Source organism: Bos indicus x Bos taurus, chromosome 6 (genome assembly GCF_003369695.1).
Source record: "Bos indicus x Bos taurus breed Angus x Brahman F1 hybrid chromosome 6, Bos_hybrid_MaternalHap_v2.0, whole genome shotgun sequence".
In the NCBI taxonomy this organism is placed as follows: Eukaryota; Metazoa; Chordata; class Mammalia; order Artiodactyla; family Bovidae; genus Bos; species Bos indicus x Bos taurus.
Window position 1 is genome coordinate 117,019,050 of NC_040081.1, and position 24,395 is coordinate 117,043,444.

At 45.0% G+C, this 24,395-nt stretch overlaps 2 protein-coding genes across 4 annotated transcripts; one reads left to right on the forward strand and one right to left on the reverse strand.

The window, feature by feature from the left end:
- The first annotated feature begins 1,867 nt into the window (after nt 1-1,867).
- LOC113894600 lies at nt 1,868-23,643 on the forward strand. Of its 3 annotated transcripts, XM_027545283.1 has the most exons (4): nt 1,868-1,948; nt 3,445-4,291; nt 5,987-6,215; nt 23,093-23,636. In XM_027545283.1, exons 2-4 carry the CDS (start codon nt 3,573-3,575, stop codon nt 23,345-23,347), a joined length of 1,203 nt encoding a protein of 400 aa, XP_027401084.1. In that variant the 5' UTR covers nt 1,868-1,948; nt 3,445-3,572; the 3' UTR covers nt 23,348-23,636. The 3 variants fall into 3 exon arrangements, with proteins under 3 accessions (XP_027401084.1, XP_027401086.1, XP_027401087.1); XM_027545285.1 differs by lacking the exon at nt 1,868-1,948 and having other exon boundaries at nt 3,155-4,285; nt 23,093-23,643; XM_027545286.1 differs by lacking the exons at nt 1,868-1,948; nt 23,093-23,636 and adding an exon at nt 14,656-14,974 and having other exon boundaries at nt 3,155-4,291.
- On the reverse strand, nt 2,022-3,493 carry LOC113894663. Its single transcript, XM_027545323.1, has 4 exons — nt 3,415-3,493; nt 3,248-3,320; nt 2,956-3,157; nt 2,022-2,832 (listed from the first exon to the last, which is right to left on the reverse strand). Exons 1-4 carry the CDS (start codon nt 3,491-3,493, stop codon nt 2,047-2,049), a joined length of 1,140 nt encoding a protein of 379 aa, XP_027401124.1. The 3' UTR covers nt 2,022-2,046.
- Nucleotides 23,644-24,395: the final 752 nt, after the last annotated feature.

Genomic DNA, 24,395 nt, shown 5'->3' on the forward strand with positions numbered 1-24,395 from the left:
CACCAGAAGCCGAAGGACAAAACAGACTGTCCGGTGGAAAATACAGACAGGAGGGTCGCGGTGCCAGCAAGTGGGGCTGACGTCTCCAAGGATGAGTGCGTGACAGAGAAAGGACAAGTGTGTGGTGGGGACAGGCCTGGGTGCAGCGGCCAGTACAGCTACCGTTACACCAGGCAGCAGTCACCAGGCGGCCGCTACTGAGAGACTGCCAGGGTGGTGATTAAAGGCCTGTTAGGCCAGCGGTCAGGGGAGTGGTGGTAGTCAGGCAGAGAGGGAGGTAAGAGGCGGACCCCAGCCTTCACCCCGGAGCCCTCCTGCTCACCCGGCCTCAGGCCAGTGGATGGGGTCGGGGGACAGGCTAGGGGCTCTGTCCTGCTGGGCTCCACAGCCCTTGCCAATGCTGCCCGCTGGCCGGGCCCAGGCCGAGAGGCAGTGAAGGTCTCCCCAGTCCCCACACTGGGACCTAAGGGCAGCAGCAGTTTGCCTGGCTGCCGTGCGAGGGACCTGACCCCCTGCTGTTTGGAGGGCCTGAGGAGACTGAAAACCAGTTGGGTCCTGGGCGCCTAGCTGCCTCAGAGATGACAGCTGGACAGGGTCTGGGGACCTGGCTCCAAGGGCACCACCAGCTGAGATCTGCCTCCTCAGCCCGGCCTGGGTGCTAGTGGGAGGACCCAGACTGGGTGCTGGACGAAGACTCCTGGGCAGGCTGACTGGCCCTAGCAGGGAGCGCCAACCCCACCCCCTGCCCCCCCCCACCCCCGCCTTAGCCAGGAAGGTGGACCTTGGAGGGTGAAAGTTGAGCCTTGAGACCTTGTCTTTTCTTGTCAGAACAGAGAATGGCATTCATTTAGAGACATTTACAGGAACACTGTTACCTGACCATGACCTGACCTCAAGAACAAAGAATCTGACACCAGGAAGTTTGCAACGACTCACCTCACTTTTCCCAGGAAAGGGCTTTGCTGAAACCTTTGGGGAGTTTGGGGTTTTTAAGGTGGGAGCCACGCGTCTCCTCGCATCGTGCAGCAATAAACCTTTCTCTGCTCTAGATTCCGAGGATTCAGTATCGTTTGGCCTCGCTGCGCTAGTGGCACACAGACTCACCCGCACAGGAGTGCTGGGATCCGTCTAGGGAGCACACACCCGCCTGACCAGATGGGCCGCCCGTTTCCTCTGCTGCCCGGACCCTCTGGTGGGAGCCCCCGCCCCATTCCCAGCATCTCACCTCCTCTATCCTTCTCCATATCTCCTGCAGCCCATCCCCCTTACACACCACCTCTCCTTCGCTGACCGCCTGTCCTCCATCCGCTATCAGAGGCTATCCGAAGCTGAGACACCAAAGGGAGCCTTTGGAGCCTTAGGATCAAGGCAGGTTTAACGTCACCATGGCAACCCCTGGAGCGCCCTCCCCCGACGGGCTCTCAGATGCACCGCCCCGCCCCCCAGGGCCTCAGGGACCCCGCGGGGAGCGGGGCGGGGCCAGATTGGCGGAGCCGCGTATAAAGGCCGGGCGCTGCCGCGGTCTCGCGGAGAGCGGAGAGGCGAGATGGCGGCTTTGCCACGGCTGCTGCAGCTTCTGCTTCTCCTCCTCGCCGCCTCTTCGGCCGCCCTTCTGGCGATCAACGCCCATTCTTCCTGCCCCGGGCCTCTGGCCATACCGTGCATTCCACGTTCGTATTCGTGCCACTTTCGCTCCGCTCTGTGGGCTTGCGAGTCCGCGCACCCGCACGCGGCGCCTGGCGCACCCGCTCCCGCGGACGGAGCTGGCCCGACTCCTCGCCTTGGTGTTCCCCTCCCGCAGCGGGGGATCGGGCGCCGGGAACCGGAGCGCAGGGGACCCTCAGGCCTCCCGGGCCGCACACTGGCTGCGCACACTCCAGCGGAGCATCCCGAAACGCGCCTGGCCTCCAGCTCCCCGCAGAGCCTAGGGCAGCCACAGGCCCTAAGTGTACGTGCCCATCTCCACAGCCCTGCAGACCCTCCCTCCAGGCCTTCCAGCACTGACCCTTCTCCCCCTCAAGGGCAGCGGCCATCCCCCGCACCCTCTCATTCAGGACCCTTCCCACATGCCGGCCGGAAACCCAGCCCAGAGCTTTCCCATGATGACACCTGAGTCCTTGTCTGCCTGTGGCCTCGATGCCTTTGTTCAGCCCAGGGGAGCTGGCTGGAAGGGGCTGCTACCTGGTGGAAGAGAAAATTTTCATTCCTGTCAGTGTGCGCCCCACCTCTGCGTACTCCTCCCAGTAGCAGCGCCCAGAGCCTGCAGAGGTTGAGGAGGCCGGCCTCGGAACCCTCCCAAAGCCGCCAGGCAACCTTGGCCCCAGCTGGCTCCCTGATGCCCCGGTGGCGCCCCGACCCCCAAAAAGGGAAGGGCCGGCTCCAGTAGCCCCTCAACCCCAGCAGCAGTTCAATCACTCGGTGAGGCTGGCGGGAGACCGGGAAATGGGGGCGGGAGAGCCACCTGCATCCAGAGAAGCACGGCGTCCTCACCCAGTCGGGACCAACCCGAGACCCCTGGCCCCGGCGGGCCTCGGCCTTCCACCGCGGGGGCCGGGTAGGCGGCTGTCTCTGCAGGCTTTGGTGGTGGCTGCGTTCCTGGGAGACAGGCTCGGAAGCGCCAGCGTCTCGTGGCCGGTGCTTGGAGCCGTGCAGGGTGTGGTCCCCCTGGTGGGTCTCAGTGCTGAGGTACTGATGGGCCGTGGGCCTGGAGACCGCTGGCCTGGGACCAGGTTTAGCTGGCTCTTCCAGTGCTGAGGTGTCTTGGTCTTCTGGAGAGTTCTCTCCAGAGGGCGAGAGGGATGCCCTGCCTTCGGACAGGAGAGGCTGAAAGAGCTGCCAAGTGGAATGGCTGACGTTGAGCAGGGCACCCGTGGCCATGTCCCAGGAAAGCCCCAGGCCCCACGCACAGAGGACTCATTGGCTGAGCTGGGGCTGCTCGGGGACAGGTTGTCCCACCTGGAGGGGGAGAGGGAGGCGCCACAAGAAAACGCCGAGCACCTGGGGCGGCAGGAGGCGCGGGTTCGAGAGCTGGAGGGCTTCTTCCTCAACTTCCTGGGCTTCCTGGAAGCCTGACAGGTTCACAGTACGAAGGCCGGTCGTCCGAGTGCCCCCCAACCCCGGGAAGGGGGCCTGGAAGCGGGGGCGGAGCTGGCCTGACCTTCACCATGTGTATGAGTTCTGAATAGTAGTGTCGGAAGACAGTGTCCCCTGATGGTGGCTCCGGGATCGAGGACTGCTCCACCCACACGTGTCCTCGCCCTCCAGCCAGCCGGGTCTGAACTGCAGATCGCCCAGGCTAACGGCCAGCGCCGGGTGCCACTCTGACGGGAGGGAAACCAGCAGAGGGGGGTCGCCCATTTCCTCTGCTGCCCCGACCCTCTGATGGGAGCCCCTGCCTCCTTCCCAGTATCTCACCTCCTCTATCCTTCTCCACATCTCCTGCAGCCCATCCCCCTGCACACCGCCTCGCTTTCGCGGACCGCCTGTCCTCCATCCGCTATCAGACGCTATCGGAGGCTGAGACGCCAAGGGAGCCCTTGGAGCTTTAGGATCCAGGCAGGTTCAATGTCACCATGGCAACCCCTGGAGCGCCCTCCCCCGACCCGCTCTCAGATGCACCGCCCCGCCCCCCAGGGCCTCAGGGATCCCGCGGGGACCGGGGCGGGGCCAGATTGGAGGAAGATGGAGAGAACCGCCCCGCAATTGGCCCGCGGCGCGCAGCGGTGAAATCCGCCTGGCGACTGGCCGGAGGTGCCCGTGACGTCACAGAGAGGCGGGGTGACGCACGGGGCGCCTATAAAGGCCGGGCGCCGCCGCGGTCTCGCAGAGAGAGCAGAGCTGAGAGACTAGATGGTGGTTTTGCAGTGGTTGCTGCGGCTTCTGCTTCTCACCGCCTCTTCCGCTGCCCTTCTGGCGACCAACGCCCATTCTTCCTACCCCGGGCCTCTGGCCCATACAGTCCACTCCACGAAATTGTTCGCGGACACTTTCGCTCCGCTCTGTGGGCTTGCGAGTCCGCGCACCCGCACGCGGCACCTGGCGCACCTGCTCCCGCGGACGGAGCTGGCCCGACTCCTCGCCTTGGTGTTCCCCTCCCACAGCGGGAGATCGGGCGCCGAGAACCGGAGCGCAGGGGACCCTCAGGCCTCCCGGGCCGCACACTGGCTGCGCACACTCCAGCGGAGCGCCCCCGAAACGCGCCTGGCCTCCAGATCAGCGCTGAGCAAAGGGTGACCTCCAACCCCACTCGGACGCTCGTCGACCTTGGAGCAGCGCCCTACAACAGGTCCAGGTGTTGTAGCCACGCGTCCCGGGAAACAACTCACTCAGAAGGACAGTGCAGATGGTGGAGGGTAGATTATTACACCCGCAGGCCCAAGGCAGAGTCTCTTCTTAGCCAAGGACCCCGACCAGTGTTTGTGAAAACCTTAGATACCCTAAGTATACGTGCCCAAACCCACCTACCCAAATTCCTTGAAACTAGTCTGGACAAGGTAAAAGAGAGATACCATCGAAGTTAAGCCATGATTCATGTGTCATAAGCCTAGATAGTTAAACAGTGGGCATTGATCAATAGACCTGTGGTCATACCCCGCTAAGCATAATGGGGTTTACGACTTTGTTCTGTTAGTGATAATTAGCATATTCCTTTAGGCGAGGAACAGTCTAGGTACGAGTCCCGAGGCTCCTTCATCCAGGGGTCTGGTTTTTCATTGGTATGCTGTTTCCATGGATACTGGGCATATAGCTCAAAGTCCACAGTCCGACCCAAGATGGCGTCCTGCTTTCAAGATAGAGCCCCTTATGTTTCCTCCTTCACAGGGTCCCCACCTGGGGCGTCCTGCTCCACTTAGTTCCGCCGCTGACTCATAGGTAGAGTTCCCGGGACTCCTGCCCACAGCCAGCAAACGTCTCAGTGGGCTCCCCGCTGAGCCGAGGGCAGCCACAGACCAGCGGCCACAGGCTCTTGTGTGATCACCCACCTAGGGACCTTAAAACCAAGGTCCCCTTGGACTCCAGCCCCTTGGAGCTGGCCCGACTCCTCGCCTTGGTGTTCCCCTCCCGCAGTGGGAGATCGGGCACCGAGAACCGGAGCGCAGGGGACCCTTAGGCCTCCTGGATCCCACACTGCCTGCGCACACTCCCAAGATCCCTTGGAGACGGGAATGGCTTCTTACTCCCATATTTTTGTGAATTCCATGGACAGAGGAACTTGGCAGGCTGAGTCCATGGAGTCACGAAGAGTTGGACACAACTCAGCAACTAACACTTTCACTACTTTTCACTTTGAACCCAGTTTCAGGAAGACTCTAAGAGCAGATACTTTTTGTCGTGTATGTGTAGAAGGTGCCGCCTCACATTTTTCCGTTTGTACTGTAGAATTTTTCTGCCATTAATGTTTGAAGTATTACAATGGCCTCTTGGCTCATTAGGAATTTAATTTGTCAAGCAAATGTAGACATGACTGGAGTAGCAAGTTTACTATTAATATTTATGTAGCTTGTATTTTCAATTTTCCTCTTTTAAGTCTACCACAGTCCTTTAAAATTAGGTAGATGTTAGACGTGAAGATTAAATCTCAAAGGCTGACTTGACTTAGGTCTTACATGACAGCCAGCATCAGACCTCAGTCTTCCGTTTCAAGTTCTTTGCCGTTTCTGCTGCCTCATAGTTGTGTTCTGTGAAAGAAGTGTTCTCTAGGGCGGTATCTCTGAAGGGTACTTTAATTGAAGTAGGTTAGTGGCAGTTAAAGTCAAAAAGAATTTTATGTCTAAAACTTGGAAGATGGGAAAACTGGGAATTCAGATACGATAATTAGAATATGTATTTCTGTAATGAGATAGTATTGTCGTTGGAAAGTTTTTAATTGTTTGATTAATATTTACAAATTGTTAGCTTTCCCAAAGATGCCCCAATATAGTGGGTTATAATTTTGAAAACTGTACTGACTTAAGAATTTCTTCTAATTTTTATTTCCACATTTTAGGCTTTATCAACTTTTAGAAGGAGAGAATAAGAAAAAAGAATTGTTTATAACCCATGGAAACCTGGAAGAAGTAGCTGAGAAATTAAAACAGGATGTTTCTTTGGTACAAGAGCAGTTGGCAGTATCTGCTCAAGAACATTCTTTCTTTCTGTCCAAACTAAACAGTGATGTGAACTTGCTTTGTGAAGCTTTGTATCAAGGAGGAAATCAGCTTTTGCTTAGTGATCAGGTAGGTGCTTACCCTGGTAATTAAAAATGCTTAAAAAAAATGTTCATTGTAAAAGATACTAAAGAAAATGTTAGCATGAAGAAAATATTACCCCATTTCCCTGATAGTAACATTTTTATATCTCATTTTTATTCACATATATTTTTCAAGTAGTTTTGGTCAAAGTTTTTAAAATTTATTAAATATTTCAGATATGAAAGGATATGTAATGTTTATGGTAAGAATTAAAAAAAAAAAACACCATCCCTGTATTTTTTTTCACTTATTTTAACACACACAGGATAGCTCTTATATCTTTAAAATTCTGTGTACCCTAGTAATAGCAGCTCCTTCTAATAGGCTTCCCTGGTGGCTCAGACCGTAAAGCGTCTGCCTGCAATGCGGGGGACTCGGGTTCGATTCCTGGGTCATCAGGAAGATCCCCTGGAGAAGGAAATGGCAGTCCACTCCAGCACTCTTGCCTGGAAAATCCCATGGACGGAGGAGCCTGATAGGCTACAGTCCATGGGGTCGAAAAGAGTCGGACATGACCAAGAGACTTCACTTTCACTTTCTAATAGCATTCTCCTCTCTTTTTTCAGGGAGGAACTATGCTAAGATTTGTCATTTGCTTTCTTTTATTTATAATACAGACTGTGTTATTTAGTTTTGTATGTTTCTGAACTTTATATAGATTGTATTATATATATTCTTCAGTAACTTGCTTGTTTCTTAATATGATTTTGGGTTTTATCCATGTGGGTATTTGTAAAACGTAGCTCATTTATAGCTCGTTTATAGTTTTCTCTTTTGTATAGTTAGTATTCCCTTATGTGAAATTCCACAGTCTAATTACCTGTTCTGTTGACAGACATTTAGATTATTTCCAGTTCTTGCTGTTGTAGATCATACTGATGTGGATAGCCTTGCTGCATGTCTTACAGATGCATGTCTCTCTCTCTCTCTCCCTGTCACCTCACATAGGAGTGGAATTGCTGAATAACAGGTTCTGTTTTACATAATACATCAAACTGATTTTGGAAGTGGTTGTACCATATTGTACCAGCAGTGTTTGAGAGATGCTCTTTTACCATGTTTTTTTCATCACATAGTGCTATTTGCATTTATAGTTTTCTCACTCTGCAAAGATATAAAATAGCGTGCCGTTGAGGTTACGATTGGCATGTCTCTGATGATCGTGGCGGTTGAGCCCCCTTCGGGAGGAGTTCTTTCACGCATTTCAAACGCCAGCCATTTGTCAGTGATGTGTGCTGCATGTGTTTGCTCCCTATTTGTGTCTTGTTTTTTTCTTTTTTATTGTTACCTGTTAGTTTTTGACTTTTTTTTTTAAGATTTCAATTTTGATGTAATTTATCACTCTTATGGTTTGCCCTTTTTTATATCTTGTGAAAGTTTGCCCTTAACATAGTAATGACAGTCCCTTTTACTTTATCTTAAAAGTTTATGCTGTTCTAGTTAAGTTCTTTAATCCACCAGGAGTTTATGACATGAGAAATAGAGTTCTAATTTTATTGTTATTTTTCCCCATGAATAACCAGATTGTCCCATTACCACTTATTGAGGCATCCAAATTTAAAATCAGTATCTTTCTGGTGAAAGGACCCTCATACATTAAAATACATAAAAGACCCTCCTTAAACGTTTGTCTTTTGCGTTCGTGTATGCTCGCTTAGATATTAAGAGCACTGCCAGTTCTGAACCATAAGCTGGGTTCAAAGTCTGTTTTGGAGGACGAGATGGTTGGATGGCATCGCCCACTCAATGGGCATGAGTTTGAGTAAGCTCTGGGAGAAATGGTGAAGGACAGGGAAGCCTGGCATGCTACAGTCCCTTGGGTTGCAAGGAATTTGACACGACTGAGTGACTGAACAACAACAGATGATTCCTGTCTGGACTGTGATTCTAACCAGGGGCTCTTCCTGCTCTGGCCATCCTGATCTTAAGATTGTTGGTGTCCTTAGTTTATTACAAAGACAGTCTCCTGCTTGACTCCCTACCTTCTATGGACCTTGGACTTCACCACTCCTCTTGTCAGTGTCAGGAATCATGGATTCTGTTTTTTCAAGATTAGCGATTGAGTAAAGCAGCTTCTGGGGTCTCTTACCAGTCTGCATCGTTTTATGGATTTGTAGTCTTTTAAAGTCTTGTTCTCTCTTTGTTGGTTTCAGGAAGCTTTGGGGTTTTGTTTTTTGTTGTTGCTGCGCTGGGTCTTCTGTTGTGGTGCATGGGCTTTTCCTCGTTGCGGTGAACAGAGGCTCTTTAGTTGTGCCATGGACTCTCTAGTTGCCCCGTGGCATGTGGGATCTTAGTTCCCTGACCAGGCATCGAATCTGTGTCCCCTGCATTGTAAGGTGGATTTTTAATCACTGGACCACCAGGGAAGTCCTAGAAGATTTTGCTTTGTTTGACTCTTTAAAATACTTCATTTCACTTTTTACATTTTTTCTTATGGAAGAATTGATCTGAATAACTACGTTATCTTTTCTTGAAATAAGACAGCTTATGATTAGTTTTTAAAATAATTTTTTATTATAAAATATACAAAATGTAAAATTTACAATTTTAACCATTTTAATGTGTGCAGTTATGATGACGTTAAGAACATTTGCACTGTCATGCAGCCGTGTCACCATTTACTTCCAGAACTTTTCTCATCCCACATGGGCTAAACTCTGTGCCTGTTAAATATTAATTCTCCATTCCTTCTTTTCCCCATCCCTAGTAATCTCTATTCCATTTTCTGTCTCTATAAATTTGCCTACTATAGTTATCTTATAAAAGTAGAATCATATAATAATATTTGTCCTTTTGTCTTTGGCTTATCTCAGCATAATATCCTTAAGTATCATCCATATTGCATCAGGTGTGAGAATTTCATTCCTTTTTGGTGCTGAGTATTCTGTTGTGTGTATATAACACATTTATCTGTTCATCTGTGTTTTATCATCGCATTTTATCTGTTTAACTGTTGATCTGTTCATAGACACTTGAGTTGTTTACACCTTTTATCTGTTGTATATAATGCTGCTGTGAACATTGTACACGAATTTGAGTCCCTGTTTTCATTCCTTTTGCGTATATGCCTACGAGTGAATGCTGAATCATGGTAAGCCTGTGTTTAACTTTTTGAGAATCTGTCTGACATTACCCAGCAGCTGTACCAGGGTTCTAGTTTCTACATGTCCTCACCTACAGTTGTTATTTTCCCTTTTAAAAAAAGTATGTAATAGTCATCCTCATGGATATGAAGTGATACTTGTGATTAGTTTTTTAAAGTCTCCTATTACTGATTCTATCTTCTTGATCTTTTAAATAATTATTTAAAAATCCTATGATGGTGGATTTGAAAATTTCTCATTGTAGTTCTATCAGTTTTTATTTATATTTGAGTCTATTTTATAAGTTACATCCAAGTTTAAAATTGCAGTGAATTATTATCCTGGTGGATTTAAATTGCAGTGATTTAACTGTTTAGCATTATATAATGACCCTGTATTGTGCTTTTTGTCTTAATTTCCTCTTGTCCAATATTAATATTCCTATGCTATTTTTCTTTTGGTTAGTATTTGCAAAGTAGATGCTTTTTTCCTTTACTTATGTATTTTTTATATTTTCCTTTTTATTTAGCGTTATGAAATAAACATTTCCATGCTACAATAATTTTAATTTTTAATGTTTATAATGCTCTATTGATTTAATTACTATGTCATAATTTCTGTAACCAGTCCACCATTTGGATGAACTCTTAGAGATAGTATAGAATTATCAGGTTTCTTGGGTTATACACATTATTTTTTAGCTTTTGATACTGCCATATTGCTTTTCAAAGGAGTTTACCTATTTAAAATGTCACCAGCTATTTGAATGTCTACTAGACACCATTTATCATATGATACACCATAATTTCACGAGTTTCTAAGAAAGAAAAAGCATTTTCATTTAAACTGACACAGCACTTTCTTATTTAGAATTTTTATTTCATACCTATTAGAAGATATCTTTTAGGTGTGATAGACATAGGTTTTTATCATATCCCTTAGGAATATACATTAAAAGGAAAAAGCCAATTAAAATGATTAAGGTATTTCTGAAACTTCACATTCAGTGTCCATTTCTGTGTTATTTCTTGACTCAAAGTATTTTTTGTGTTTTTCCACACTGTACATAAACAGTGTTGGTGATAGCAAAAAACTTATTGTTCAGTTGGTAAGTCATTTCTGACTCTGCAACCCCATGGACTACGGCACACCAGACTCCTCTGCCCTCAGCTGTCTCCCGGAATTTGCTCAAATTCATGTCCATTGAGTCAGTGATGCTATCCAGCCGTCTCATTCTCTGTCTCCCACTTCTCCTGCCCTCAGTCTTTCCAGCATCAGGGTCTTTTCCAGTGAGTCGGCTCTTCACATCAAGTGGCCAGAGTGTAGGAGCTATAGTTTCAGCATCAATCCTTCCAGTGAATATTCACAGTTGATTTTCTTTAGGGTTGACTGGTTTGATCTCCTTGCTGTCCAAGGACTCTCAAGAATCTTCTCCAGCACCACAATTCGAAAGCATCAATTCTTCGGCGCTCAGCTTTCTTTATGGTCCAACTCTCACATCTGTACATGACTACTGGAACATAGCTTTAACTATATGGACTTTGATCAGCCAAGTGATGTCTCTGCTTTTTAATACACTCTCTAGGTTTGTCATAGCTTTCCTTCCAAGGAGCAAGGGTCTTTTCATTTCTTGGCTGCGGTTACCATCTGCAGTGATTTTGGGGCCCAAGAAAATCTGTCAATTTCCGTTTTTTCCTCTTCTATTTGCCATGAAGTGAGTACGTCAAGGCTATATATTGTCACCCTGCTTATTTAATTTATATGCAGAGTATATTATGAGAAACACTGGACTAGAAGAAGCACAAGCTGGAATCAAGATTGCCGGGAGAAATATCAATAACCTCACATATGCAGATGACACCACCCTTATGGCAGAAAGTGAAGAGGAACTAAAAAGCCTCTTGATGAAAGTGAAAAAGGAGAGTGAAAAAGTTGGCTTAAAGCTCAGCATTCAGAAAACGAAGATCATGGCATCTGGTCCCATCACTTCCTGGGAAATAGATGGGGAAACAGTGTCAGACTTTATTTTTTGGGGCTCCAAAATCACTGCAGGTGGTGACTGCAGCCATGAAATTAAAAGACGCTTACTCCTTGGAAGGAAAGTTATGACCAACATAGATAGCATATTAAAAAGCAGAGACATTACTTTGCCAACAAAGTAATGGCAAAGGCTATGGTTTTTCCAGTGGTCGTGTATGGATGTGAGAGTTGGACTGTAAAGAAAGCTGAGCGCCGAAGAATTGATGCTTTTGAACTGTGGTGTTGGAGAAGACTCTTGAGAATCCCTTGGACTGCAAGGAGATCCAACCAGTCCATTCTAAAGGAGATCAGCCCTGGGTGTTCCTTGGAAGGAATGATGCTAAAACTGAAACTCCAGTACTTTGGCCACCTCATGCAAAGAGTTGACTCATTGGAAAAGACTCTGATGCTGGGAGGGATTGGGGGCAGGAGGAAAAGGGGATGACAGAGGATGAGATGGCTGGATGGCATCACCAACTCGATGCAGATGAGTTTGGGTGAACTCCTGGAGTTGGTGATGGACAGGGAGGCCTGGCGTGCTGCGATTCATGGGGTCGCAGAGTCAGACACGACTGAGCGACTGAACTGAACTGATGGGGGCTTATGCCATGATCTTAGTTTTTTGAATGTTGAGTTTTAAGCCAGCTTTTTCACTCTCTTCTTTCACCCTCCTCAAGAGGCTCTTTAGTTCCTCTTTACTTTGACTGATAAAATGTGGTCCACTGGAAATGGGAATGGCAGACCACTCCAGTATTCTTGCCTCAAGAACCCCATGAACAGTATGAAAAGGCAAAAAACTAAATGACCTAATTTTAAAATGGGCTAAGGACTTGAATAGACATTTATCTAAAGAAGATATATAAATGGCCAACAGGTTTATGAGTAGTTGCTCGACGTCACTAATTATCAGAGAAATGCAAAGCAAAACCACAGTTGAGATATCACCTTACAACTATTAGGACTGTTATCAAAAAACCAAAAGAGTAGTGTTGGTGAGGGTGTGGGGACATTGGAGCCCTGGTACATTATTGGTGGGAGTGCAAAATGGTGAAGCTGCTGTGGAAAACGGTATGGAATTTCCTCAAAAAAATTAAAATAGAACTACTGTATGATCCTGTAATCCTCCTTCTGGGTATTGATCCAGAGGAAATAAAAATAGGATATTAAAAGAGATGTCTCCACTCACATGTTCATTGCAGTCCTACTTGTAATAGCTAAGCTGTAGAAAAAACCTAAACGTCCATCTATGGAGGAATGGAAAAAGAAAATATAGTAGTATATACATACAGTGAAATATTATTCAGCCTTAAAAAAACCTCAGAATACCACAACATGAATGAACCTTGAGGAGATTATGCTAAGTGAAAATAAGCTAGTCCCAAGAAACAGCGCATGATTCCACTTACTGTGGGCCATCTAAAATAGACTCGTTAGAAGCACAGAGTACAGTGGTGGTTGCCGGTGATGGAGAGTTGTTAATCAGTGGGCGTCAAGTCTCACTTCAGGCGAAGGGAACAAGTCCTAGCATCTGCTATGCAACATTGTGCGAACAGCTAACAGTGCAGTGCTGCGCCCTTGGGTTCGTTAGGAGGGGAGACCTCGTGCTGTGTGTCTTAAGCACAGTAAGAATTTTCCAAAAAGGTGCTGGAATCCCCTGGCGTGGCAGTGGTTAGGACTCCACGCTTCCGGTGCAGGGGCATGGCTTTGATCCCTGGTTGGGGAACTAAGACCCTGCAGGTCTTGCAGTGAAGTGAAGTGAAGTCGCTCAGTCGTGTCCGACTCTTTGCGACCCCATGAACAGTAACCTACTGGGCTCCATGGGATTTTCCAGGCAAGAATACTGGAGTGGGCTGCCATTTCCTTCTCCTGGGAATCTTCCCAACCCAGGGATCGAACCCGGGTCTCCTGCATTGCGGACAGACACTTTACCATCTGAGCCACTAGGGAAGCAGTGCGGGGTGTTATATATATGATAAAGTGCTTCTTATGACTGTCTGGTCAATAACAGTTACATGATGCTCTTAATTATACAGTGCATATTGATTTCAGTTATGTTAAAGTGTGAAAGAATCCATTCTAAAATCACTAAAATATGGTGATTTTACTATAATGTCATTGGGTATCATTATTTTACATTTTTTCTTAGCCCATTGAGATACAAAATGTCATCCATATGAATTTTAACTTGCATTTTTATTAATGAAGTTGAATATTTTTCAGTATTTGTAGTATTATTTTAGTAACTATTAAGATCTTTAGTATTGGAGTTAAAGGTGAGATATTTCTCACTGTTTTCCAGTTTACAGGGTTTTCCCTCAGAGGCCACTTACTGTAGATACCACTTGATTTTTTTTTTTTTTTTTTACTGTAGTTTAAAAAGTACTGCTCTTTGGAGCTGGCATTTATGACATGTGTGAAGTTAGTACTCTTGAACTTGTACATTAAAATCACCAGGGAGCCTGTTGAAATGTGGCTTCTGGCTTTGTTGCAGAGTGATTTAGTGTGGAGTGAGGTATAGGAATCTATTCACAGCAAGCATCAGGTGATTACCATACTGTGGATCATTCTGAGAAGTGGTCGAAGGTTGAGGTGTAGTTATAGCTACAGATTGTCTGAGAACCTCTTTGATACTACTGGCTGATGGTTAGAAAACCTAAGCTGCTTTTAATGTTAAGAAGTGAGGAATTTCAGTTATCAAATGTGGGGGGTCCAGAATGTTTAGGTTTTTGAGAAGAATTACATGGTAAATCAGGATAGTTGAATGTTACATGTAATTCCATCTTCTGTAACAGTGTGAAAAAAGAAAAATCCAGATTAAGACAATTACTTTATATTGGTAATTGCTTCATTTCAAGGTTTTATCAGTACCTCTGATGTCTGGAGTAAACAGGTTAGGCTAAAACAAGGTTTGATTACTTTGGCAGAGTGTTAAGTTCCATGAAGGAAATGGTGTTCTTTTTTTTTTTTTTTGGTGTTCATTTTTATAGTTGTAGACTCTAAAACAGTGCATGGTATGAGGTAGGCATTCAGAATACTTGTTGAACGTATAAATATGCAGAACAGTTTGCATATCAAATACTCTTCAGGGAGTAGGAGTTTGCTTTGAATCACTTAAACTTGCCTGCAGAAATTGTTTCAATGGATCTTACATAGACTTTTTGTTAATCCTGCTATGGATTTTTAATTGAGGTCTTTTATGGTTGAGGTTGTGGGAATAATCATTATATCATTTAGATTCTTCCTATGTAAATTACATTTAAGATTTATGATTGGTATTATGAATAGAGATTTTGAATTAAAAAGCATTATTATTTTCCTTTAAGGAGTTAACGGAGCAGTTTCATCAAGTTGAATCTCAGCTAAATAAACTGAATCATCTTCTTACTGATATTTTTGCTGATGTGAAGACAAAAAGAAAACTTTTGGCATCTAATAAGCTGCATCAAGTGGAAAGAGAATTATATGTATATTTTTTAAAAGATGAAGATTATCTGAAAAATATTGTGGAGAACTTAGAAAACCAATCAAAGATTAAGACCATTGGTCTTGAAGACTGAAAATTGCCAAAAATGAAATCTTCACTGCATGTGCTTTACATATTTAGGAGAAGAATACAGATAATAAACATTATGAAAATTTTAAGTCTGAGGTCGATGAACCATTTCATTTAATGAATTTTGAGTATTATATCAATTTGGTTTATTTCTTATATGTTTGTTCAGAGTACCAGTGCTTTTTATACCTTGAGAATTTGCTTTGTGGCACTTATTCCTGGTAACCTTTTTTTAAAAAAATTTTATTTATTTTTTAATAATTGCTTTACAGAATTTTGTTGTTTTCTGTCAAACCTCAACATGAATCAGCCATAGGTTTACATATATCCCCTCCCTTTTGAAACTGCCCCCCATCTCCCTCCCATCCTGCCCCTCTCTGTTGATACAGAGCCCCTGTTTGAGTTTCCTGAGACATATAGCAAATTCCCATTGGCTATCTGTTTTACATATGGTAATTAAGTTTCCATGTTACTCTCTCCATACATCTCACCCTCTCCTCCCCTCTCCCCATGTCCATAACTCTATTCTGTATGTCTGTTTCTCCATTGCTGCCCCTCAAATAAATTTTTCAGTACCATTTTTCTAGATTCTGTATATATGCATTGCTGCTGCTGCTGCTAAGGTGCTTCAGTCGTGTCTGACTCTGTGCGACCCCATAGACGGCAGCCCACCAGGCTCCGCCGTCCTTGGGATTTTCCAGGCAAGAACACTGGAGTGGGTTGCCATTTCCTTCTCTAACGCATGAAAGTGAAAAGTGAAAGTGAAGTCGCTCAGTTGTGTCCGACTCTTAGTGATCCCATGGACTGCAGCCAACCAGGCTCCTCCGTCCATGGGATTTTCCAGGCAAGAGTACTGGAGTGGGTTGCCATTGCCTTCTCCATATATGCATTAGTATATGATATTTATCTTTCTGACTTAATTCACTCTGTATAATAGGCTCTAGGTTCATCCACTTCAGTGGAACTGGCTCAAATGTATTCCTTTTTATGGCTGAGTACTATTCCATTGACTTCCCTGGTGGCTCAGATGGTAAAGCGTCTGCCTACAATGCGGGAGACCGGGGTTTGATCCCTGGGTCAGGAAGATCCCCTGAAGAAGGAAATGGCAACCCACTCCAGTACTCTTGCCTGGAGAATACCATGGATGGAGGAGCCTGGTGGGCCAAAGTCCATGGGGTCTCGAAGAGTCGACTGAGTGACTTCATGTTGACTATTCCATTGTGTATATGTACTGCAGCTTCTTTATCCATTCATCTAGGTTGCTTCCGTGTTCTAGCTGTTATAAATAGTGCTGCAGTGAACAATGGAATACATTTGTCTTTTCAATTTTGGTTTCCTAGGGTATATGCCTAGGAGTGGGATTGCTGGATCATGTGGTGGTTTTATTTCTGGTTTTTTAAGGACTCTCCCCACCGTCTTCCATAGTGGCTGTATCAATTTCCATACCCACCAGCAGTGCAAGAGTGTTCCTTTTCTCCACACCCTCTCCAGCATTTATTGTTTGCAGACTTTTTGATGGTGGCCATTCTGACTGGTGTGAGGTGATATCTCATTGTGGTTTTGATTTGCATTTCTTTAATAATGAGAGATGTTGAGCTCTTTTCATGTGTGTGTTAGCCATCTGTATGTCTTCTTTGGAGAAATGTGTTTTTAGGTCTTTTCCCACTTTTTGATTGGTTGTTTGTTTTTCTTGTATTGAGTTGTATGAGCTACTTGTATATTTTGGAAATCAATCCTTTGTCAGTTGTTTCATTGGCTATTTTCTCCCATTCTGAGGATTGTCTTTTCACCTTGCTTATAGTTTCCTTTGCTGTGCAAAAGGCTTTTAAGTTTAATCAGGTCCCACTTGTTTGTTTTAGTTTTTATTTCCATTATTCTAGGAGGTGGTCATAGAGGATCTTGCTTTGATTTATGTCATCGAGTGTTCTGCCTACATTTTTGTCTAAGAGTTTTATAGTTTCTGGTCTTACATTTAGATCTTTAATCCAGTTTGAGTTGATCTTTGTGTATGCTGTTAAGAAGTGTTCTAATTTCATTCTTTCACATGTAACTGTCCAGTTTTCCCAGCACCATTTATTGAAGAGGCTGTCTTTGCCCCATTGTATATTCTTGCCTCCTTTGTCAAAAATAAGGTATCCATAGGTGCATGGGTTTATTTCTGGGCTTTCTGTCTTGTTCCATTGGTCTATATGTCTGTTGGTGTCCCAGTACCATACTGTCTTGATCACTGTAGCTTTGTAGTATAATCTGAAGTCAGGAAGGTTGCTTCCTCCAGCTCCATTCTTCTTTTTCAAGACTGCTTTGGCTGTTTGGGGTCTTTTGTGTTTCCGTGTGAATTGTGAAATTTTTTGTTCTAGGTCTGTGAAAAATGCCATTGGTAATTTGATAGGGATCGCATTGAATCTGTAGATTGCGTTTAGTAGTACAGTCATTTTCACAATATTGATTCTTCCTACCCAGGAACATGGAATATCTCTCCATCTGTTTATGTCATCTTTGATTTCTTTCATCAGTGTCTTATAATTTTCTGTGTACAGTTCTTTTGTCTTCTTAGGTAAGTTTATTCCTAGATATTTTATTCTTTTTGTTGTAATGGTGAATGGGAATGATTCCTTAATTTCCCTTTCTGATTTTTCATTGTTAGTGTATAGAAATGCGAGTGATTTCTGTGTATTGATTTTGTATCCTGTGACTGCTAAATTCACTGATTAGCTCTAGGAAATTTCTGATAGTATCCTTAGGGTTTTCTATGTACAGTATCATGTCATCTGCAAACAGAGCTTTACTTCTTTTCTGATCTGGATTCCTTTTATTTCTTTTTCTTCTCTGATTGCTGTAGCTAGGACTTCCAGAACTATGTTGAATAATAGTGGTGAGAGTGGACACCCTCGTCTTCCTCCTGATCTTAGGGGGAATACTTTCAGTTTTTCACCATTGAGAAGAATGTTTGCTATAGGCTTATCATATATGGCCTTTACTATGTTGAGTTAGGTTCCTTCTGTGCCCATTTTTTGAAGAGTTTTAATCATAAATGGGTGCTGAGTTTTGTCAAAGGCTTTTTGTGCATCTATTAAGATTATCATATGGTTTTCATCTTTCAGTTTGTTAATATGGTGTATCACATTGATTGATTTGCACATATTGAAGAATCCTTGCATCCCTGGAGTAAATCCAACTTGATCATGGTGTATGAGCTTTTTAATGTGTTGTTGAATTCTGTTTGCTAAAGTTTTGTTGAGGATTTTTGCATCTATGTTCATCAGTGATGTTGGCCTGTAGTTTTTTTTGTGTTGTCTTTGTCTGATTTTGGTATCAGGGTGATGGTGGTCTTGTAGAGTGAGTTTAGAAGTACTCCTTCTGCTGCAATTTTTTGGAAGAATTTTAGAAGGATAGGCATCAGCTCTTCTCTAAATGTTTGACAGAATTCTCCTGTGAAGCCATCTGCTCCTGGGCTTTTGTTTTTTTTGCAGGAGGAAGGTTTTGGATCACAGCTTCAATTTCAGTGCTTGTAATTGGGTTGTTCATAATTTCAAATTCTTCCTGGTTCAGTCTTGGAAGATTGAACTTTTCTAAGAATCTGTCCATTTTATTGCCATGTAGTTGTTCATAATAGTCTCTTATAATCCTTTGTATTTTTCCATTGTCTATTGTAACCCCTCCTTTATCATTTCTAATTTTGTTGACTTGATTCTTTTTTTTCCTTGACTAGTCTGGCTAAAGGTTTGTCAATTTTATCTTTTCAAAGAAGCAGCTTTTAGTTTTATTAATCTTTACTATTGTTTCTTTCATTTCTTTTCATTTATTTCTGCTCTCATCTTCATGATTTCTTTCTTTCTGCTAATTTTGGAGGTTTTTTTTGTTATTGTTCTTTTCCCAATTGTTTTAGGTGTAAATTTAGGTTGTCTGTTTGAGGTTTTTCTTGTTTCTTGAGGGAGGATTGTATTGCTATAAACTTCCTTCTTGGAATTGCTTTTGCTGTGTCCCATAGGTTTTGATTTGTCGTGTTTTCATTGTCATTTCTTTCTAGAAATTTTTTGATTTCCCTTTTGATTCCTTCAGTAACCTCTTGGTTACTTGGAAATCTGTTGTTTCATCTGCATGTGTTTGTGCTTTTTACAGTTTTTTTCTTGTAATTGATACCTAGTCTCATAGCGTTGTGGCTGGAAAAGATGCCTGATACGATTTCAGTTTTCTTAAATTTACTGAGGTTTGATTTGTGACTCCAGATGTGGTCTGTCTTGGAGAATGTTCCATGTGCACTTGAGAAGAAGGTGTATTCTTCTGCATTTGGATGGAATGTCCTGAAGATTTCAGTGAGATCCATCTCATCTAATATACATCATTTAGGACTTAGGTGTTTCCTTATTAACTTTCTGTTTTGATGATCTGTCCATTGGTGTGAGTGGGGTGTTAGAGTCTCCTACCATTATTCAGGTTACTGTGAACTTCTCCTTTTATGTCTTATTAGTGTTTGTCTTATGTATTGAGGTGCTTCTATGTTGGGTGCATAGATATTTACAATTGTTATGTCTTCCTCTTGAACTGATCCTTTGATCATTATGTAGTGTCCTTGTCTCTTGTAATATTTTTATTTTAAGGTCTGTTTTGCCTGATATGAGGATTGCTTCTCCAGCTTCCTTTTGCTTTCCATTTGCGTGGAATCTATTTTTCCACCCTCTCACTTTTGGTCTATATGCATCTTTAGGTCTAAAGTGGGTTTCTTGTAGGTGGCATGTATTTTGGTCTTGTTTTTGTATCCCTTCAGCCAGTCTGTGTGTTTTGATTGGAGCATTTAATCCATTTACATTTAAAGTAATTGTTAATATATGTGTCCCTATTGCAGCTTTCTTAATGGTTTTGGGCTTGTTTTTGAGGGTCTTTCTCTTCTCTCGTGTCTCCTAACTGTATAAGTCCCTTTAACATTTGCTGTAAAGCTGATTTGGTGGTGCTGAATTCTCTTAACTTTTGCTTGTCTGAAAAGCTTTTGATTTCTCCATGAATTTTGAATGAAACCCTTGCCAGGTAGAGTAATATTGGTTGTAGATTTTCCCCTTTCAGTATTTAAATATATCCTGCCGTTCCCTTCTGGCCTGCAGAGTTTCTGCTGAAAGGTCAGCTGTTAATTGTGTGGGGTTTCCCTTGCATGTTACTTGTTGCTTCTCCCTTGCTGCTTTTAGTATTCTTTCTTTGTGTTTAATTTTTGTTAGTTGATTAGTATAAGCCAGGGGGTGAGCACAGGGTGAGGATGGAGAGCCAGCAAGTGGAGTAAGGGCCACACAACTGTCGTTTTTCCCCTGGCGTCAGACACATCTGTCTGAGAAGCTGATGCTTTTGAACTGTGGTGTGTTTCTCCTTGCGTTTATCCTGTATGGGACTCTCTGCACCTTTTGGACTTGATTGACTATTTCCTTTTCCCTATTGGGAAAATTTTCTACTATAATCTCTTCAAAATTTTTCTCATACCCTTTCTTTTTCTCTTCTTCTTCTGGGATCCCTATAACTCAAATGTTGGCACATTTAATTTTGTTCCAGAGGTCTCTGAGACTAGCCTCAGTTCTTTTCATTCTTTTTACTGTATTCTGCTCTTCAGCAGTTATTTCCACCATTTTATCTTCCAGCTCACTGATCTGTTCTTTGCTTCAGATATCCTGCTACGGATTCCTTCTAGAGTATGTTTAATTTCAGTAATTGTATGTTTGTCTCTCTACATTTATTCTTTAATTCTTCTGCGTCTTTGTTAATTAATTCTTGTGATTTCTTCATTCTGTTTGCAAGGTTTTGATCATCTTTACTATCATGCTTGTGAATTCTTCAGGTGGTTCACCTATTTCCCCTTCATTTATTTGGACTTCTGTGTTTCTAGTTTTTTCCTTCATTTGTTCAGTATTTCTCTGCCTGTTCATTATTATTATTTTTAAAGCTTATTGTGTTTGAAGTCTCCTTTTCCCAGGCTTTAAGGTTGAAATCTTCCTTCCTTTTGGTTTCTGCCCTCATAAGGTTGGTCCAGTGGTTTGTGTAAGCTTCGCACAGGGTGGGATTTGTGCTGAGTTTCTTTGCTTTTCCTCTGATGGGCAGGGCTGAGTGAGGTGGTAATCCCGCCTGCTGATGATCGGGTGTGTATTTTTGTCTTATTTGTTGTTTGGTTGAGGTGTCCTGCGCAGGGTACTACTGGTAGCTGTGTGATGCCGGGTCTTGTATTGAAGTGGTTTCCTTGGTGGGAGTGCTCACTATTTAATATTCCCTAGGGTTAGGAGTTCTCTGGTAGTCTCGGGTCCTGGAGTCAGTGTTCTCAGTCCAAAGGCTCACAGCTTGATCTCTGGTCTCCTGTTGCTAGTGGCTCCACATTTCATCTGGAAAGAACATAAATCTGGCAACCTCACTTCAGGCCTAGGCCATCCACCCAGTGTCCAACATTCCGATGTGCTTCTCTGTAAAAGCAGTGGAATCAGTCTTCTCCTGGGGTCCCTTTGAAGAGCCGTGGTTCCGGCCAAGATTAAGGCCGTAATCCTGGAAGACCGTCCTGGTGCTGGAATAGGGAACCCGCAGCCATGGGGCTTGTGGACAGCCAGCCAGAGCCAGGGGTGAGCACAGGGTGAGGATGGAGAGCCAGCAGGTGGAGTAAGGGGCCACACATCTGTCGTTTTACCCCTGGTGTCAGACACATCTGTCTGAGAAGCTGATGCTTCTGAACTGTGGTGTTGGAGAAGATTCTTGGGAGTCCCCTGGACTGCAAGGAGATCAAACCACTCAATCCTAAAGGAAATCAGTCCTGAATATTCACTGGAAGGACTGATGCTGAAGCTGAAACTCCAAAACTTTGGCCACCTGATGTGAAGAACTGACTCATTAGAAAAGACCCTGAAACTGGGAAAGATTGAAGGCAGAATGAGGCGATTGGATGGCATCACCGACTCAGTGGACATGACTTTGAGCAAGCTCCGAGAGTTGGTGATAGACAAGGAAGCATGGCGTGCTGCAGTCTATGGGGTCGCAAAGAGTTGGACACGACTGAACAACTGAACTGAACTGATAAGGAACCCTGTGGCCATTTAGCAGGCACTCCACATTTCCCCCTCCTCTCAGACCCTGACAACTTCAGATTAATCTGCGGGTTAATATCTCCATGGATTTGCCTATACTAATGATGTTGTTCACTCAGTGCTGTCGGACCCCATGGATCCCATGGACCTTGTAACCCCATGGACTGCAGCACACCAGGCTTCCGTGTCCTTCACCATCTCCCAGAACTTGTTTAAACTCATGTCCATCGAGTTGGTGATGCCATCCAACCATCTCATCCTCTGTTGTCCCCTTCTCCTCCCGCCTTCGATCTTTCCCAGCATCACGGTCTTTTCTAGTGAGCTGGCTCTTCGCATCAGGTGGCCAAAGTATTGGAGCTTCAGCTTCAGCATCAGTCCTTCCAGTGAATATTCAGGACTGGTCTCCTTTAGAATGGACTGGTTGGATCTCCTTGCAGTCCAAGGGACTGTCAAGAGTCTTCTCCAACACCACAGTTCAAAAGCATCAGTTCTTCGGTGCTCAGCCTTCTTTATGTCCCAATAACCTAATATAGGCTATATGGCTTTCATGGCCTATTTAATAACGTATCTAAATGCAGTCATGCGATGCGTAGCTCTTTGTGTCTATTTTTTTCACTTAGCATAATGTGTTCAACGTTCATCCATGCTGTAGCATATGTCAGTGCATCATTCCTTTCTTGGCTGGATAAAATTCCATTGTATAGATACACATTTTGTTATCTTCCCCAGTTGATAGACATTTGAGTGGTCTCCACTTTTTTGGCTTATTTTATTAGAGAATTCAGTACACTTATGTTTAGTGTAATTACTGAGAAACAAGGACTTCCTTCCACCAACTTTGCTACTTGTTTTCTATTTGTCTTAAGTATTTTTGTTCTGGGGAGGAGGGAATATATACATATATTTTTTATTATCTTATTGGTTGTTCTGTGTATTACAAGTAACAATTTATAATAATCTATTCTGAATTAACATGCACAGTTTCCAAAGCTTACAAAACTTTGCTCCCACTTAGTCCCATCCCCACCCCCATATGTTGTTTTTATCACAGATCACAAGTGTGTGGACCACGGGGTCCTCCCAGGGCCAGGGTCAGGGTGCGGAAGGGGAGGAGGGGCCTCTCTGATGCACTTCCTTCATCTGACGTCAAATCTCAACCCCACACAGGGTCACACATGTCCATGGCAAACAGCCCAGCGCCAAAAAGAAGGCAGGACGAGGCCAGAGCTGTCAGCCCCCAGGACCGAAAGCCCTAATGGTTGCTTGCTTCTTCCCTCCGGTGCCCAAGAGCGAAGACCTGGTTGTAATCAGGAGGCATTTATTGGGGGTTGGTTTGGGGTGTGCAGCCCAGATCCAAGCACTGGAACTGTGAGCTGCAGCCTACAAGGTGCGGGCCTAGAGAGGCAGCACGTGGCTTGCTGACAGAAAATGCTTCCCAAGGATCCGGATCGGAGCTGGAAGAAGCTAAGTGAGTATGAGTGGGGGACTTTGAAGCTGCAAGGTTGCAGGTGGCCGCTGCTCACAGGTGTTGTTTTGAACAGGGCTGGTGGTGTCCTTGAGTTTGATGCAGTTCAGAGAATTGCAAGCTCTCAGCGATGCAGGAAGTGTCTGAACCACATCCACACTGGACTCCTGGCTGCACTGTGGGTGCCCGGACCCTGTGTGTGCTTGTGCTCAGTCGCTTCAGTCGTGTGTGACCCTTTGTGACCCCATGGGCTGCAGCCCGTCAGGCTCCTCTGTCCATGGGATTCTCCAGGCAAGAATACTGTAGCGGGTTGCCATTTCCTCCTCCAACCTGGACCATAGCTACTCTGTTTTTATTTTTTACAAAAATCATGCTAAATATGTCCCCTCCTCCCACCCCTCCTCCCCCTCTGCCTCCGGTCTTCCTGCCTCCCTTCTGCTCTCCCTCCCTCTGTGACAGGAGTTCGGGGTGTATGAGCGCCCCAGCACTGCGGCTCTGAAGACAGAGTGGATGGTCCTGCCTGCAGGGCGGAGGAGCAAGCACTGTCCCCACAGCAACAGCTGTGCCTCCTCCGGCAGGGCTCATCCAAAGGGAAGGAAAGACTGCGTTTCCTAGTGAGGTGGTGTTTGCAGAGAACTGGGTGGTGGCAGCCGAAGCAGGGGCCTCCTCAGAGCCCAGCCGGCCTTGGCTCAGCGAGCAAAGCTCCTCTCCCAGCACAGGTGCCCCAGGAACCCCCAGACCCACTGGGGGCAGGAAGCCGGTTCTCCCCGGGGCCACAGGGTGGCCCTGCAGGCCTGGATCAGCTCAGGATCTCCAGGCCCAGGAGTCATCGGGAGCAGACTGTGGTGCAAACCCTCAGGCAAGAACCAAAGGCAGAGAGCTGCCACGTGGCGGGGGGCGGCGCAGGCACAGGCAAAAGAGAAAGAGCGCAGACCACAGGAGGGGGTGGGGGTGACAGGGCTCGGGGTGCGGGTTCCAGGCGGTGTGGAAGGCGCTGGCTCACAC

Bases quoted from the DNA above. Each gene is read 5' to 3' on its own strand.
- LOC113894663 (XM_027545323.1), bottom strand. From the start codon at position 3,493: ATGGAGGACAGGCGGTCCGCGAAAGCGAGGCGGTGTGCAGGGGGATGG. The intron at 3,158-3,247 runs GTGTGGGTGGAG...CACATGGTGAAG, and splicing joins TGGCTGGAGGGCGAGGACAC to GTCAGGCCAGCTCCGCCCCC. The intron at 2,833-2,955 runs GTGGGACAACCT...TCCACTTGGCAG, and splicing joins GCCTCCCTCTCCCCCTCCAG to CTCTTTCAGCCTCTCCTGTC.
- LOC113894600 (XM_027545283.1), top strand. From the start codon at position 3,573: ATGGCAACCCCTGGAGCGCCCTCCCCCGACCCGCTCTCAGATGCACCG. The intron at 4,292-5,986 runs GTGTTGTAGCCA...TCCACATTTTAG, and splicing joins GCGCCCTACAACAGGTCCAG to GCTTTATCAACTTTTAGAAG. The intron at 6,216-23,092 runs GTAGGTGCTTAC...AACCCCACACAG, and splicing joins AGCTTTTGCTTAGTGATCAG to GGTCACACATGTCCATGGCA.